General features: G+C 43.8%; 1 protein-coding gene across 1 annotated transcript; it reads right to left on the reverse strand.

The window, feature by feature from the left end:
* Nucleotides 1-3,554: 3,554 nt before the first annotated feature.
* On the reverse strand, nucleotides 3,555-12,562 carry OAS1 (2'-5'-oligoadenylate synthetase 1). The gene is made up of 7 exons (XM_082640277.1): nucleotides 11,949-12,562; nucleotides 11,425-11,464; nucleotides 10,832-11,021; nucleotides 9,750-10,038; nucleotides 8,336-8,520; nucleotides 5,671-5,903; nucleotides 3,555-4,846 (listed from the first exon to the last, which is right to left on the reverse strand). Exons 1-7 carry the CDS (start codon nucleotides 11,998-12,000, stop codon nucleotides 4,687-4,689), a joined length of 1,149 nt encoding a protein of 382 aa, XP_082496403.1. The 5' UTR covers nucleotides 12,001-12,562; the 3' UTR covers nucleotides 3,555-4,686.
* Between the last annotated feature and the right edge of the window lie 3,012 nt (nucleotides 12,563-15,574).

Consider the following 15,574-nt stretch of genomic DNA (forward strand, 5'->3'; position numbering starts at 1 on the left):
GTTTCCTTTTCCTCTTTTTTCATTGCTGACAAAATTGTCTTATAGTCTCCTGTGATTTTTGCAGCAGTACATGTATATTGCAAACAGAAATGGTCAGAAAAATCCAGAAGCATAAAGTCCATCCCTGATCCTAAACCTGAAAGACTACAACTACTTTGGTGCAGATCTTTTCAGATGTTTTTCTAGGTTAACACACACATACACACAAACATAATTTCTCTCTCTCTCTTTTTTAATAGCATGACTTTAATGGTTTTACTTTTTAATAGACTATTTATTAAAGCATTTTTAAGTCGATAGAAAAATTGCAAGCTGTCCTTAGCTGTGCAGCTTTGAACACGAGTGTAACTGGGCATGCCTCAATGTCCCAATCTGTAGAGAGGACAAACTTTTCTTTCTCACTCACAGAACTGCTTCTGAGGATAATCTGAAAGAAGAGACACAAAAGGGGATTTGAAAAGTATCAAATGCAGAGCAAATATAAAGGACAGGGACTTCCCTGGCGGTCCAGTGGTTAAGACTTCACTTTCCAGTGCAGGAGGTGCGGGTTCGATCCCTGGTCGGAGAGCTAAGATCCCTCATGCCTCGCGGCCAAAAAACCAAAACATAAAAACAGAAGCAGTATTGTAACAAATTCAATAAAGACTTTAAAAATGGTCCACCTCAAAAAAAATCTTAAAAAAAATAAAATAAAGGGCAATTCTGACTTTAAAAATTTTCATTGGGTCTTAAATGGTTTCCTGTTCCCATTTTCACAATGGCCACCAGGGCAGCTGTTTCACTGGTGGTTGCTGTTAACTCTACTTCTTCTGGAGGGTTGGGTAGATGGGGTGGTGGGGAGAGTCATTTAAGAAAAGAAATTTGTATGTGTCTGGGATTTAAGGGAGTGCAGGACAGGAGCCCAGGAGCTAATGTTCTCTATTGCATCGTATGAGAAAATTACACCAAATTATGAAAAATCAGACTTATGCCTGACATGCATATTCTTTTGTTAAGAATTCTTCATTCGAAGAGAATCTGGAGCAAAGTCCACACTGGCCTGAGTTTTTAGCCATGACCTTAAGGGAAGCATTGCTTTCTATTATCAGAGGTGGTGTGGGAGCAGGGGATGGCAGGGAGTATCTCCCAGACTGGAGAGATCATTAATAAACACTCTTTGCCATGAGTAAGATAGCAATGGTAATTATTTATAACCATAATGGCAGGTATTAACTGAGCACTTCCTATGTAGCAGACTCCACAGAAGTGCTCCTCTCAGATCCCCAACTGCAGAGGACAGATCTATGCTGGCCCATTGTTAGAAAAATAAAGTTCACACACTTTGCCATAAATCAAACAAGTAAGCCTGGTAGAGGTTCCATAAGAAATAAGAAATGTCTTGGCCCCAAATAGTGCCAGTTTGCTGTTTACTGTTGCTTGCATGGTTTAACCAGGACTGCCCCAGGAGAGATACTATTGGGTGAGACAAAAGTTTCATTCGTTTTTTTCCGTACGATGGCTCTAGCAGCACTTAGCCAGCTTTAACTTCATTCCAAACAATTTTGTTAGATTGTATGTGACAGCTGTCATATCAGTGTGTATTTAAAAAAAGACATCAAAATTGGTGAATTTTTGTGTAGCCATTTTAATATTGAAGATGGAAGAAAAAAAGCAACATTTTCGGCATATTATGCTTTATTATTTCAAGAAAGGTAAAAACGCAACTGAGGGCTTCCCTGGTGGCGCAGTGGCTGAGAGTCCGCCTACTGATGCAGGGGACACGGGTTCATGCCCCGGTCCAGGAAGATCCCACATGCCGCGGAGCGGCTGGGCCCGTGAGCCATGGCCACTGAGCCTGTGCGTCCGGAGCCTGTGCTCCGCAACGGGAGAGGCCACAACAGTGAGAGGCCCACGTACAGCAAAAAACAACAACAAGAACAACAAAAAAAAAACGCAACTGAAATGCAAGAAAAGATTGGTACAGTGTATGGAGAAGGTACTGTGACTGATCGAACGTGTCAAAAGTGGTTTGCTAAGTTTTGTGCTGGAGATTTCTCGCTGGATGATGCTCCACGGTAGGGTAGACCAGTTGAAGTTGATAGCGATCAAATCAAAACAATAACTGAGAACAATCAATGTTATACCATGTGGGAGACAGCTGACACACTCAAAATATCCAAATCAAGTGCTGAAAATCATTTGCACCAGCTTGGTTATGTGAATCACTTTGATGTTTGGATTCCACATAAGTTATGCGAAAAAAACCTTCTTGACCGTATTTCCGCATGTAATTCTCTACTGAAACGTACTGAAAACGTTCTGTTTTTAAAACAAATTGTGACGGGCGATGAAAAGTGGATACTGTATAACGTGGAATGGAAGAGATCGTGGGGCGAGCAAAATGAACCACCACCAACCACACCAAAGGCCAGTCTTCATCCAAGGAAGGTGATGTTGAGTAAATGGTGGGATTGGGAGTCCTCTATTATGAGCTCCTTCTGGAAAACCAAACAATTAATTCCAACAAGTACTGCTCCCAATTAGACCAACTGAAAGCGGCACTCGATGAAAAGCGTCCAGAATTAGTCAACAGAAAACACATAATCTTCCATCAGGGTAACACAAGACCGCATGTTTCTTTGATAACCAGGCAAAAACTGTTACAGCTTGGCTGGGAAGCTCTGATCCATCCTCTGTATTCACCAAATATTGCACCTTTGGATTTCCATTTATTTCGGTCTTTACAAAATTCTCTTAATGGAAAAAATTTCAATTCCCTGGAACGCTGTAAAAGGCACCTGGAACAGTTCTTTGCTCAAAAAGATAAAAAGTTTTGGAAAGATGGAATTATGAAGTTGCATGAAAAATGGCAGAAGGTAGTGGAACAAAAGGGTGATTACGTTGTTCAATAAAGCTCTTGGTAAAAATGAAAAATGGGTCTTTTATTTTTACTTGAAAACCAAAGGTACTTTTTGGCCCACCCAATGTGATCTCCTCCCTATTTTTTAGGGACACCTTATTTTGGTAAGGCTCTCAAACTGTGGGGGCTCTCAAACTGCTCGGAAATAGGAACAGAAAGAGAAAGAAGCCCTGATACAGGACAAAGGCTGAAACCCCATGTGGCTGGGAGGGTGGAAGGCAGGTAGTACATCAAACTGCACCCCACACAACACTGTAAAGCAACTATACTCCAATAAAAGTTAATAATAATGAAAAAAATAACTGCACCCCCTGGTGGGGCTAGGGCACATGACCACGATGCTGAGTGCCCAGGGCGGCTCAGAGAACTCCACCCTCATATCTGTTGCTTCAACCTTAGTACTTCCCAGTTTCATTTCCTCAGCAGGAAGTTGCCCAGAATGGGGACTCAGCTCTGGGCAGTCAGGAATTTATGACTCGGGTGCTTCAAATTTCACAAGAGCACTTCCGTCACCCCTTACACACTTGTTCCTCTGTTTCTGAACCTCATGAACCAGCAGCTCCAAACTGCAGCACCCTTGAGCTTTCTGTCACCTGGGTCTGCCAGCTTTGCCCAAACTCTCAGAGCTCAGCTGACAAATACTTACCACAAAAGGTTTTGAAAGAAAATGCTTTATTGTTTCTTGTGGTCATTCAAGCAGTACAAATTTACAGCAAAACAAAAATCACAAAATTCAGAAAAGTATAAAGCTCACTCACTCACCATGCTTTAATCAAATATACCCACTGAAAACATTTAGGTCTTCATGAAACCAACCATTACAAAATGAAATGAAAGAAAACCTACAAAGTACAATAACATAAAAACAAGTATCTAGGAATAATATGACAAAACACACTTAAGACCAATGCAGGGAAAAATGATAAAACATAGTTACAGAGTAATTCAAGAAGAGGAAAATTAATGGAAAGAAGCTCCAAGTTTGTGGATTGGGATTCTCAATAGATGTCATCTTCCCTGAACTAATTTATGGAATTCTAATCAAATGCCTCCCCGTATTTTGGGTGAAACCTCACAAACGGAGTATAATATTAACATAGATATAGAGCCAAGAGAAGACATTGGTTTGGATAAAAACAGAGTTTTCTACAAGAAATTAAGAATTAACACCAGGCTAGAGTAATTAGTCAAGGTAGTATTAACTCAAGGATGCCAAAGTTGACCAATGGAACTACACAGACTCACACACAGACGGGCTCTGGACAAATGTTAGAGGTGGCTTTTACAGAACAGTGGGGAAAGGATGGTCCCTTCAACAAATGCTGCTGGAATGTTTGGTGACTCAAGCAAGTGCCCAAATCTCAGTGTATTATTATGAGAACAAGAATAAGACCCATCTCACAGGGATGCTGGAGGACTCAAAGGAGGAACAGTAATATGGAGAAGCCAAAGACTGTTTCCCAGCCACACACGTGGCCAGCGACTCAGGTGGTAAGAACATGCTTGATCTTTTGTGCATCCTTAAGGGAGTTTTTATTGACTGGACTTTTGTAAATGCAATGTTGTTTTTGGTACCAAGACGGGGTGACAATGTGAGTTGGTAAGCCTATTGTCTAATCCAGTGATTCATTCTGGGGCAGAACACATGTGTAATTTTACATTTTCTAGCAACCACAGTAAAAGAGTACAAAGACAGAGATGAAATTCAATTTGATTCAATGCAGTATTTTTAGAAGTTGTTATTTCAACATGCCATTAATATCAGGTCACATGAGGGAACCAGGAGGTCACACCGGCACCTTCCAGGTGCTGACTGGAGACCTATCCCAATTCTTACAGCATGAGTACCCCAGCCAGACTCTAACCTCTTGTGCCAGCAGCTGCCAGCTATATCGGTCTTTACCAGCCACATTTCCAGTAGGGTCAGCTGGGTCCAGAATCACAGGTCTGAAAAGCAACAGTTAGAGAGGGGCAGGTGAGTATGTGGGCTGTGTTGGGGGGTCTAGAGCTCCTGGTAGAGCAAAATACCAACTTGGGCAGACTGGGACTCGGGGCAGCAGGAGGGGCCCAGGAGGGCACTGCTCCCGGGGGTGTGACCTGAGTGCCCTCTGCTACGGTGGGCATTGAACACAAGGAGAAGGAGGCTTGCATTCGGGCCTTGATAAACCTGGGTTTGAATCTTACCTCTGCTCTTTATTAGTGGTGTGTCCTTGGGCAGGTCACCTGAATCTCTAATCCTCAGTATCCTCATCAGTGAAATGGGGAGATTTGAATAACTCTACCTCAAAGCATGTTGTATGAGGATCTAGACAAGCATGTGAAGTGCTCAGAACAGTAACTGGAACATAATAAGTGGTCCATACATGTCAGTTTTAATAATCAAAATTTTACTATTCTGTTCGAGTGTGTTGGTCTTACAGCAAGCTCTTACTTCCTGGGAGCAGTCATTATTGTTGCTGTAGCTATTGTTATTTTAGTCGAATTTCAGCTATTTCACTCATTTACTGTTAAGGTTTGGACAAGCTCTTATTTCTCCAAACCTCAGTCATCTGTAGAATGGTTAGCATAGTGCCTGCCTCACTGGATTGGAGGTTATTATTTAAATTTATTATTTAAATCAGATGGTAGGAGTAAAGTGCCCAGCACAGTGATTGACAATAGATGATGATCAATAAATATGGACCCCTCTCACTTCCTACATTTCCAAGGTGCCACAGCTGTAATCATGGGTTCATTTATGTGGGGAGCTAAGCCATGTGGGGATAGAGTACCTGGGTTTTACAAGTTGCCTTCTCAGGTATTGTCCAATAATAGGGTTTTCAAAGTCATAATACTTTTCCCAGTAGATGCAGAGGTGCCGGTGCTTCAGGACTAATTCCAAAACAGTCTGAAATCCCTGAGCTGTGCTGAATTCTGTTTCCATGCTTCCTTGCTCCCAAGCATAGACTGTCAGAAGCTCCAGGGCATATTGTGGGGGCAGTTTTTTCCCATGTCTCATCTTACACTGAGAAGAGGAAAAAAAATTAGGAAAGTGAGTTTGTTCAGCTTTTATGTGAAGAAGAGTTAATGCCTATTCTTCTCAAACTATTCCAGAAAATTGAGGATAAAGAGATGGTTCCAAACTCATTCTACACCAAAACCAGATAAAGATATTACAAAAAAAGAAAATTATAGGCCTGATGATCATAGATGCAAACATCCTCCACAAAATACTAGCAAAGCAAATTCAACAATATATTAAAAGATCATACACCATGATCAAGTTGGATATATTCCACGGATTCAAGGATGCTTCTGTATCCACAAATCAATCAATGTGATACATCTGCATTAACAAAACGAAGGATAAAAAGCATATGACCATATCCACAGATACAGAAAAAACATTTGAGAAAATTCAACAGCCATCTGTGATACAAACTCTTAACAAGGTGGGTATGGAGAGACCATAACTCAATATAGGCCCTATACGACCAACCCACAGCTAAACCATACTCAACGGTGAAGGCTAAAAGCTTTTCCTTTAAGATCAGGAACAAGACATATATGCCCACTCTCCCCACATATATTCAACATAGTATTGGAAGTCCATCCATGGCAATCAGGCATGAAAAAGAAACAAAATGCAGGGACTTCCCTGGTGGCGCAGTGGTTAAGAATCCGCCTGCCAATGCAGGGGACACAGGTTCGATCCCTGCTCCGGGAGGATCTCACATGCCGCGGAGCGACTAAGCCCGCCCTGTGTGCCACAACTACTGAGCCTGCGTGCTGCAACTACTGAAGCCCACGGGCCGAGAGCCCGTGCTCTGCAACAAGAGAAGCCACCGCAATAAGAAGCCTGCGCACTGCAAGGAAGAGTAGCCCCCGCTCGCTGCAACTAGGGAAAGCCCACGCACAGCAACAAAGACCCAACAGATCCAAAAATAAATAAATAAATAAAATAAACTTAAAAAAAAACATTAAAAAGAGAAACAAAATGCATCCAAATTAAAACAGAAGAAGTTACACTATTGCTATTTGCAGATGACATGACACTATACATAGAAAACCCTAAAGATGCCACCAAAAAACTTTTAGAACTAAAAATTGAATACAGGAATATTGCAGGACACAAAAATAATATACAGAAATCTGCTGCATTTCTATACATGAATAACTATCAGAAAGAGAAATTTAAAAACAATCTCATTTACAATTGCATCAAAAAGAAGAAAAAAACTAGGAATAAATTTAACCATAAATGTGAAAGACCTGTACCCTGATAAGACTTTGATGAGAGAAACTGAAGATGACAAAAATAAAAGGAAAGATATACCATGCTCATGGATTCAAGGAATTAATATTGTTACAATGTGCATACTACCCAAAGCAATCTACATGCGCATCACTATGGTATGTGATTTACTACTGCTGTGCCATGTTACTCTTTTCAAGTGAGAAAACGGGAGAGGCAAGATGTTAATTCATTTGCCCAAATTCGGACAGCTAGGAAGTGAACAGAAGAGTGTGTGTTGGGGGGTGGGGGTGTTAGCACTCATTAATTTATTGAGTAATTACTTACTGAGAACCTATTATGTGCCAGGCACTGTTCTAGGTCCTGGGGATACAGCAGTGAAGAAAATATACAAATCCCTTCTTTCATGTACATTTTTAGTGGAGAGACAGGCAATAAACAAATAAGCTCATGCAAAGGCCCTGAGGCTGGAATAGAGTTTCCCTCTTGGAGGACTAATGAAGAGGAGAGCATGGCCTGGGGGAGTGGTGAGGGGGCAGAGATGGGGGTTCAGAGAGGTCGAGGGCAGATCCTGTGAGCCTCCCAAGTGACTTGGACCAGGGTGGGAGTGACTGAGGTGGTGATCGTTGATGATAATGGGTATATTTTAGATATAGGACCAAGCCATTTACAGACTGGTTGGATATGTGTGTGTGTGTGTGTGTGTGTGTGTGTGTGTGAAAAAGATAAGAAAGAGCCACAGTTTTGTCCAGAGTAACTGGAAGGGTGGAGTCGTTATTTCCTGATACAGAAGACCAGGAAGAATGAGACACCTGAGTCCACTGGCACCTGTCCCGGGCCCTACCCTTCTTCTCCCTTTCCTTTCCCCCCCTCCCCACAACCTCTACTCTTCCATCTTCTTCCTCTCATCCTCTCCCTCCTTGTTCCCTGCCTTCTCCCCTCCTTCATGCTCTTTCCCTCCTCTCCATTCATCTCTGTCCATCTCTCTCCTTCCTCCCCCATCCTTTCTGATTCCTCTCCCCTCCCCTCCCCTTCCTTCTTCCCCCTCCCGCTGCCTCCTCCTTGCTTCCTCCCCACACCTCTCCCTCCTCCTTCCCTCCCTCTATTCCACCCCTCCCTCCTCCTCTTGTCCTCACTCTCTCCCTTCTCTCCCTCCTCCTCCTCCTCCTCCTCCTCCTCCGTCTAGATGGGACATGCCATACCATTTGGTACCAGTGCTTCACAAGGCGGATGAGGCTCTTCAGCTTGGTTGGACGATCCTTCAGGAAGGCTCGCTGCAGTTCTGTGAAGCAGGGGGAGAACTCGCCCTCTTTCCCCAGGGACTCGCACTCTTGGATAAGCTGGATGTAGACTTTAGGGTCAGGTCTGTAGCCTCTGGTCAACTGACCTGTTGGGAATTAATCCATAATGTGAGGATGTCAGCTTTTCTCTGAGTTTCTTTCAATCCCTCTGAGGAGACAAGCTCACTGACCATGAGGTGCAGTGGAAAGGTCAGCAGGCCCAGAGCCAGGAGGCCCGAGGGCCATCCCCAGTCCTCGCTACTCCCATCTCCACTGCCGTCACCCCATCCAAGCCAGCATCATCTCTCACCTGGACACAGCAGAGATGGCAGCAGCCTCCCTCCTGGATCCTCCACAGCCCATTCCCTACCCAGCACCCACAGAGGCCTTTTAAAACCTGATCCTTCCACTTCTTGCTTCCCAGGACATCTGAATAAAATCCAAAGTCCTCGCAGTGGCCCAGGAGGTTTGGTGTGACCTGTCTCCTGCCACCTCTGCCATCTCACCTCTTGCCTTGATCCCTTTGCTACTTACTCCCCTGGCTATTTCACTTCTTCAAATATGCCAAGCTCATTCCTGTCTCAGGGCCTTTGCACTTGCTGTTTCCTCTTCCTGGAGCCCCCAGGTCTTCCCAGGTTTGGCTTCCTCTCATCCCTCGGGCCTCGGGTCAGAGGTCACCTCCCTTGTTGCCCTAAAAATGCCCTCTAAGCCCCATCATTCCCTTTTGAATCACCATATTTAGTTTTTGTCACAACAAGTTATCCTTTCATTTATGGTATTTAAATTATTATTGTCAGGCTCCAGAAGAGAAGTTCCCTGTCTGTCTCATTTATGGCCATAGAACAGTGCCTTGCACATGGAAGGTACTCAGTGCAAATTGAGCCTCAGAGATGTACTGCTTCCTGTCCCAGTGTTCCTGCAGATTGTCTACAGATTCCAAACCTCAGATAAATTTGATGATATTTCCTTATGCTTTGGATAAAAGATGAAATTAACATACTGTGTTTACACCAGATATACGCTGCCTCATTTTTGGAAAGAGAAGATTCACACACTTTGCCAAGAGTAAAACTAGTAAGCTTGGCAGGTGTTCTATAAAAATATACTGCTCCCAAATTGTACCAATTTGTTGTTAATGTCACTGCAGTGGCTGAGTATGACCCTAAACATTCTTGCCCCAGAAGAGATGCTAGGATCTCCTCCCCACTTGAAGGGATGCCCTGTTTAATAAGACTCTCAAAGTGAGAGAGGTTTCTGCTCAGAAACATGAAAAGAGAGCAGAAGAAGCCCTGACATAGGACAAAGGCTGAAACACCTTGTGGCTGAGAGTGCTCACCCAGGGCATCAAAAGCGGGCAGGACATCAAACTGCACCCACTCATGGAGCTTAGGGGATCTAAGCATGAAGCTGAGAGCACGGGGATTCTCCCATTGCTGTTTCTGGACCTCAAACTTCACTTCAAATGTTTTCTCCCTTTGACAGGCTTCCAGCTGTCTCCTAATTTCCTTGATGAATTCTCCTCGGCGCTGAAGTTGTTCCTGAAAACTTGTAAGATTGGTGAGGAAGACGACGAGGTCAGCATCTGATCGGCCCCTGAGGGTCGTGCCTTTGCCTGAGGAGCCACCCTGAAAAAGGTGATGAGGATGAGAACTGATATTTATCACTGAGAAGAGCCTCCCTAAATAAAATGCTGAGAACAATCACTACCATTTTGAGTACTAGCCACTGTTCTGAAGGCATTACCAGTCTTAACTCCTAGAATGCTCACAAGAACTCTGTGATTTAGCTACTATTATTATCTGTTCCCATTTTCCAGATGGGGAAACAGATGCTGAGAGAGATTATGTATCAGCCCAATCACACAGCTAGTAGGTGGCAGAGATGCAATTCAGTCTGTGTTCTTTACTCCCTGTTCTTTACGATCTTATGTAATTAATACTGTAAATTGGCCCCTGGCTTATTTTACTTGATCTGCAAGCCGTGCAAAGTACTGGGAATTATGGATGATGAAATTGAGGCACAGAGAGGTTAAGTGACTCACCCAAGATTTCACAGCAGCAGGTGCTATCTGCTTTCAAAACTTATACTCTTAACCAGCTCATGAGTCTGCAGGAATGGTGAGTTCCCAGCCTGGTCAATGATTAGCGGATTGTTGATACAGCTGGGCTTCAGTTTGTCTATCTCTGTGGTGGACATGACATAGGTGGTTTATAAACTTCACCTGGGCGTTTGTTAAAAGCTTACAGATGGAGGCCCTCACCCCAAAAGCTATTTTCACAAGCTGCGGTTACAGTTTGGGCATGGATAAATCAGAAACCACCAGCCCCAGAGACCTCAACCTTTTGCTCTCTGTCTGTCTCTGTGGAAATGCTTGCTCTTCCAGCCTCCTTCTCCCCAGCCAGGCAGTTCTGGACTCACCTTCACAACTTTGGACACCCGAACAGGGTGGAGGGCCCATCGGAAACACCTCTCCTTCAGGAAACTGCAGATGATATGGATGGCTTCATTGACCTGCGTGCGGAAATCCTTGTCTGGCAGGAGGTGGTCTTCGATGAACTTGTCCAGTTGGTTGGCTCGGGTCTTTCTGAGCTTCTTAATGATGCTCAGGCTGGGACAGGAGAGCCAGAGGCGGCAGAGTTGGCTGCCAAAACCTGTTAGCTTCCACCTCTTCTGCTGCCTGGGTCTAGGAGGCTGTTAGTTTCATTTTCTCGAAAGGGTAGAGGTGTGCCCTGAGTCTGGACTGTCACTGGTTTCCTTTCTTTGAAAGGGAGGAGCCATACCCTTGTTCTTTGCCTTTAAGAAATCAAAAAGCCCTTTGACCCTCTGTCTCCCAGCTCTTTCCCCTGCTCTCTGAGACTTATTCTGCCTTTATCCAGCCCCCTAGAACATCAGGCCTTTCTTCAGACTGTTCTGAAAATGTTGCTTTTTAACCCAGGTTAGTACCTCACCCAAGAGAAGTCATAAGTAAAAACTTTTTTGGGGGGTTTCCTTTGTCTTTTTTTGTTACCTACAAAATTGGTTTATGGTCTCCTATGATCTTTACAGCAGTACCTGAATATTATAAAAAGAAAAATGTCAGAAAAATCAGGGAGCATAAAGACCATCCAGGATCCTAAACTTCGAAGACTACATCTATAAACATTTTGGTGGAGATCTTTCCAGATATTTTTTTCTAGGTTAATGCACACACACATATACACAAACTCTAAACATGTGTCTCTTTTTTCTAAATGACATTATCCTATACTTTTCCCCCTTTTGATTAATAGACTTTATTTCCTAAAGAAGTTTTGGGTTTAAAGAAAAATTGAAGTACAGAGTTCACTTATGTCCCCTCTCCTTCCACCCACAGTTTCCCACATTACCAAATTTGGTGTGGTACATTTGTTGCAAGATGAATTGATACTGATATGTTACTATTAAATAAAGTTCAAAGTTTACATTAGGGTTCACACTGTGTTGTACATTTTATGGGTTTGCCAAATCATAATGTGTTGTCTCCACCAATTATGAAATCATTGCAGAATAGTCTCACCTGTTGCTCCACGATCTGAGTTTAGATGTTTCTTCTCTTCTAATATATGCATTCAGTGCTAAAAATTCTCCTCTAAGCACTGCTTTCACTGTCTCTAAATTTTTTTTCCTTGACTGTAAAATATTTTTTCAATGTCTCTTGAGACTTTTAGACCCATGTGTGTTAGAAGTGTGTTATTTAATCTCCAAAGACGTTGGAATTTTCCAGATCTTTCTTTTCTTGATTTCTTGTTTAATTCCATTGTGGTAAAGAGCGTACCTTGTATGCTATGTATGCTTTTGACTCCGTTAAGGTGCATTCTATGGCCCAGACGGTAGTCTATCTCGGTGAATATCCCATGTGAGCTTGAGAAGAATGTATATTCTGCTGTTGTTGGGTGAAGTAGTCTGCCAGTGCCAATTAGCTATCTTTTTGAATCACCCTTGTCTTAACCAGCTCATCAATTAATTGACACTCCCCACTCCTTGTGTATAACATATTGACTTATGCCTAAGCCATGTGGAACCATGAAGGGGATGGGCATTCATCTATGTGGCACTCTATACATACAGTTGGAATGTATGTTTATCAAAGATTCTGTTTACTCCCAAATGCTTTTTGGGCAATCGTACTTGTTAATGAAATATATACTTTTGACAAAATATATGTGAACAAATCCAACATGAGTGCGAAAGCTATCTGTCCTTAGAAAACCAGCACTGAATTCTTTGGAAAGATGTAATAAAGCCTAGTACCATAGAACAGTGCAGAGAATTAGGTATGAGTGAGACAACTCTGAAAGAACTGAGGGCATAATTGGAAAAATCCAGAATTAGGCCCTCATGTCTTTGAAGGTTACTTTACATTCTTGTTTTCTTTAAAGAAACAGGAACAGGAAATTATAGATGGCTCATTCTTGTGTGTTTTATGCAAAATAGATAATGCAGGACTACAGTCAGGGGATCTGCCCTCAACGAGGTCTAGGTCTTCTTTGAATGACTGGGAAACGAAGGCATTACTTGTGGGCCCAGGGGACCACAAATGATGTCCTGCCTATACAGTTGAAGACCCACAGGAGGGACTTGCTCAAGCTCACATATTGTCCCCATTTTCCAGATGAGGAAACCAAGACTCAGAGAGGTTAGGTTCCACAGCTAGTAAGTGACAGTCAGGATCTGAATGTTGCACTGAGTGGATTAAAAAGCTGGTGTGCTTTTCTGGTCAGGTGATTTCTACCACACCACGTAGCCTCTTACACTATGTTTGGTTTCAGTGGGGAAAAAAAGAAAATTAGTCAAGTTAGGTGTACTGATACTTATGAAAACTTTCCTCCTGTGTATTCATCTCAGCCTGTTAAGCATGTCCCATGCCTAGGGAAGGAGATCAACCATTTCAGAGGTGGAAATTAAGCTTCTTTTCAGCTGCCCATGACTGACTGGTGGTGGCTGCCATGGGTAGACTGCTGTGTTCAGAAGAATGCCGATGCTGCTAGTGGGCTCTGTGGGGAAAATGCCATATTGATTAGTGATCCACCATGAGCACAGGAAAGAGCACGGCAACTAGGGTTTCCTGCCATTCGGAGGCCTGTGTGGCCCTAACTGGCACCCCTCTCCACTTAGCGGCAGCTGACTGAATCGTAGGCAAAATGATGGACTTTTAGGGCAGTGGTTTGCAAAGTCACGATGGAGGTGGGAAGCCCAAGCCATCAACCAGGAAATATTTTCAAATATACCTCTGGTCCCCAGGGTGTAGCAGAATCTGCAGGAAGGGGCGATGGTGGTAGGGAGAGCATGGGTAGTTTGAAAAATAAATCTCCCCAGGTGATTCTAATATGCCAACTTCTGCCCCCAACAGTGAGAACCACCCTTTTGGGAGTGAGAAAAGGAAACTGCCTCAAACTTGGCATGGAAGAGAAGTTTCCGTTGGATGGAATTGTCAGCTCCTTCTAAAAAGCAACCAATCTTCCTGATGAGTTGCTTAAGCTCTTTTGATGTAAGCCGAAAATCTCTCTTGCAGTGAGTTTAAAAATCCTTCTGGAAAGTTAGTTACTCACTAGCTCACTTTCAGGACTGTTGAGAATCTCAAGTGAGGGGTCATTTCTGAAAAGGCTCATCGCAGGATGGAAAGTGCTTCAATATAAAAGAGGTGTTTGGTGATCTGCCTTCTTATAATCGGTGCGTTAAGAGCATTGCACAGGGGGTCCAACGATCTAGCTCCTTTCCTGGCACTGCAGCCATGAGATGTTGGATGTGCCCATCCCCTTCTCTCGGCTTTGGGCTGTTCACCTGTCAGGTAAGTGAGCTGACTGAACTAGGCTCTGGCTCAACTCTGTGGTCTCTTTCAGCCTTGAAATTATCTGATTCCACAACCACTAGGGAGTTTTCCCCAAGGTTGGGTTAGTCGGGAAAAGATGAGGATGCTGCCTTCTCATTGGGTGGACACCAGCAAAAAGCATTCTTCCAGGAGAGCGTGAGGTCAGTCAAGTTGGCTGGAGCCCACCTTTCCAAGATGAAATCCATCAGAAAGCAAACTTCACGGGGGCAGGGACCGCATCTGCCTTGTTTACCGCTGTATCCCCAGTGGCTGGAACATAGTAGATGCTCATTAACTACTGACTATCCAGCTAACATCATGTATGTTGGTGGGGAGAAAGAGCTTCCAGAAACCAGAGAGGAAAAACCCAGGCCATCAGTTTTCCTGGATATTCCTACTTTATTTTTGGCTACATCGTCACAAAGAAAGGCGATGGGTGGTTCTGCATGCACCAGAGGGCGTGTTTGTGTGTGTGTGTGTATGTGTTTGTGTGTGTGCGTGTGTGTTCTAGCAGAGAGATGCTTACATTTGTCAGGGAGGGGGCGCGCCTGGACAGAGGCACTGTGAGCTAGCCGCATGCTGAGTCCAGCACCAATGCCAGCGTTAGGCCTGGGAGACACAGCCAGCATGCTTTCTCCTAAGGGCAAACCATGAACAGGAGGTGGGCTGAGAGTGGGCACCAAGGGGGCCACTGGAGAGAGAGGCTCAGGAGGGAAGATGGCAGCCAGGAAGCTGCTGGCCATCGTGGAGAAGGTGAAATACCTGGTGTCTAGAAAATGGTTATTCAAAGCAAGAAATCAATGACTTCCAATGACTTGTCAAGGGAGCTAGGAGTGGAGGGCCCCAAGATGGAAGGTTAAAAGATGTGTGTTTGGAGAAAGTGAGAGCTTTAGTGTCCCTCTGGCTACTTCTATAGATAACGGTGGGGTACTGGAGAGAGGGGGTGCAATGTTTGTGGGGGAAGACTTACTGGAAATTGGGAAAACTCAAACCTTCCTCACAGGGCGCCGAGGATGACCTGACCCTGAACCTTATAGTGTTTGTCCTTGTCGCCTTTTCCTCCTTTGAAAAAAAAATTTTTTTTTTTAATTTTTAGGAAGAAAGACTGAACAATTCATGATGGAACAGAAGCCTTTGGTGTCAGGATCTGTCACTCTCTAAAGTTTTATGACCATGATGGTGTTTTGTTCTCCTGACACAATGAAGAGGGTGCAAGAGATAGAGACCAGAGGCGATTCTGAGTGAGAGACAGGGTGCAAGAGAGTCTGAAAGAGAGAGAGAGAGAGAGAGAGAGAGAGAGAGGGAGGGAGGGAGGGGGAGGGAGGGAGAGGGAG

This window comes from Mesoplodon mirus (assembly GCF_964341445.2).
Source record: "Mesoplodon mirus genome assembly, chromosome: 13".
Lineage (NCBI taxonomy): Eukaryota > Metazoa > Chordata > Mammalia > Artiodactyla > Ziphiidae > Mesoplodon > Mesoplodon mirus.

What these genes read in the sequence shown, in the direction of transcription:
- OAS1 (XM_082640277.1), bottom strand. Translation starts at nt 12,000, where the DNA reads ATGCATATATTAGAAGAGAAGAAACATCTAAACTCAGATCGTGGAGCA. An exon ending in CTCAGATCGTGGAGCAACAG is followed by an intron (nt 11,465 to 11,948) that starts GTGAGACTATTC and finishes TATAATATTCAG; the next exon opens with GTACTGCTGTAAAGATCATA. An exon ending in GCCCGCTTTTGATGCCCTGG is followed by an intron (nt 8,521 to 9,749) that starts GTGAGCACTCTC and finishes AATTCCCAACAG; the next exon opens with GTCAGTTGACCAGAGGCTAC.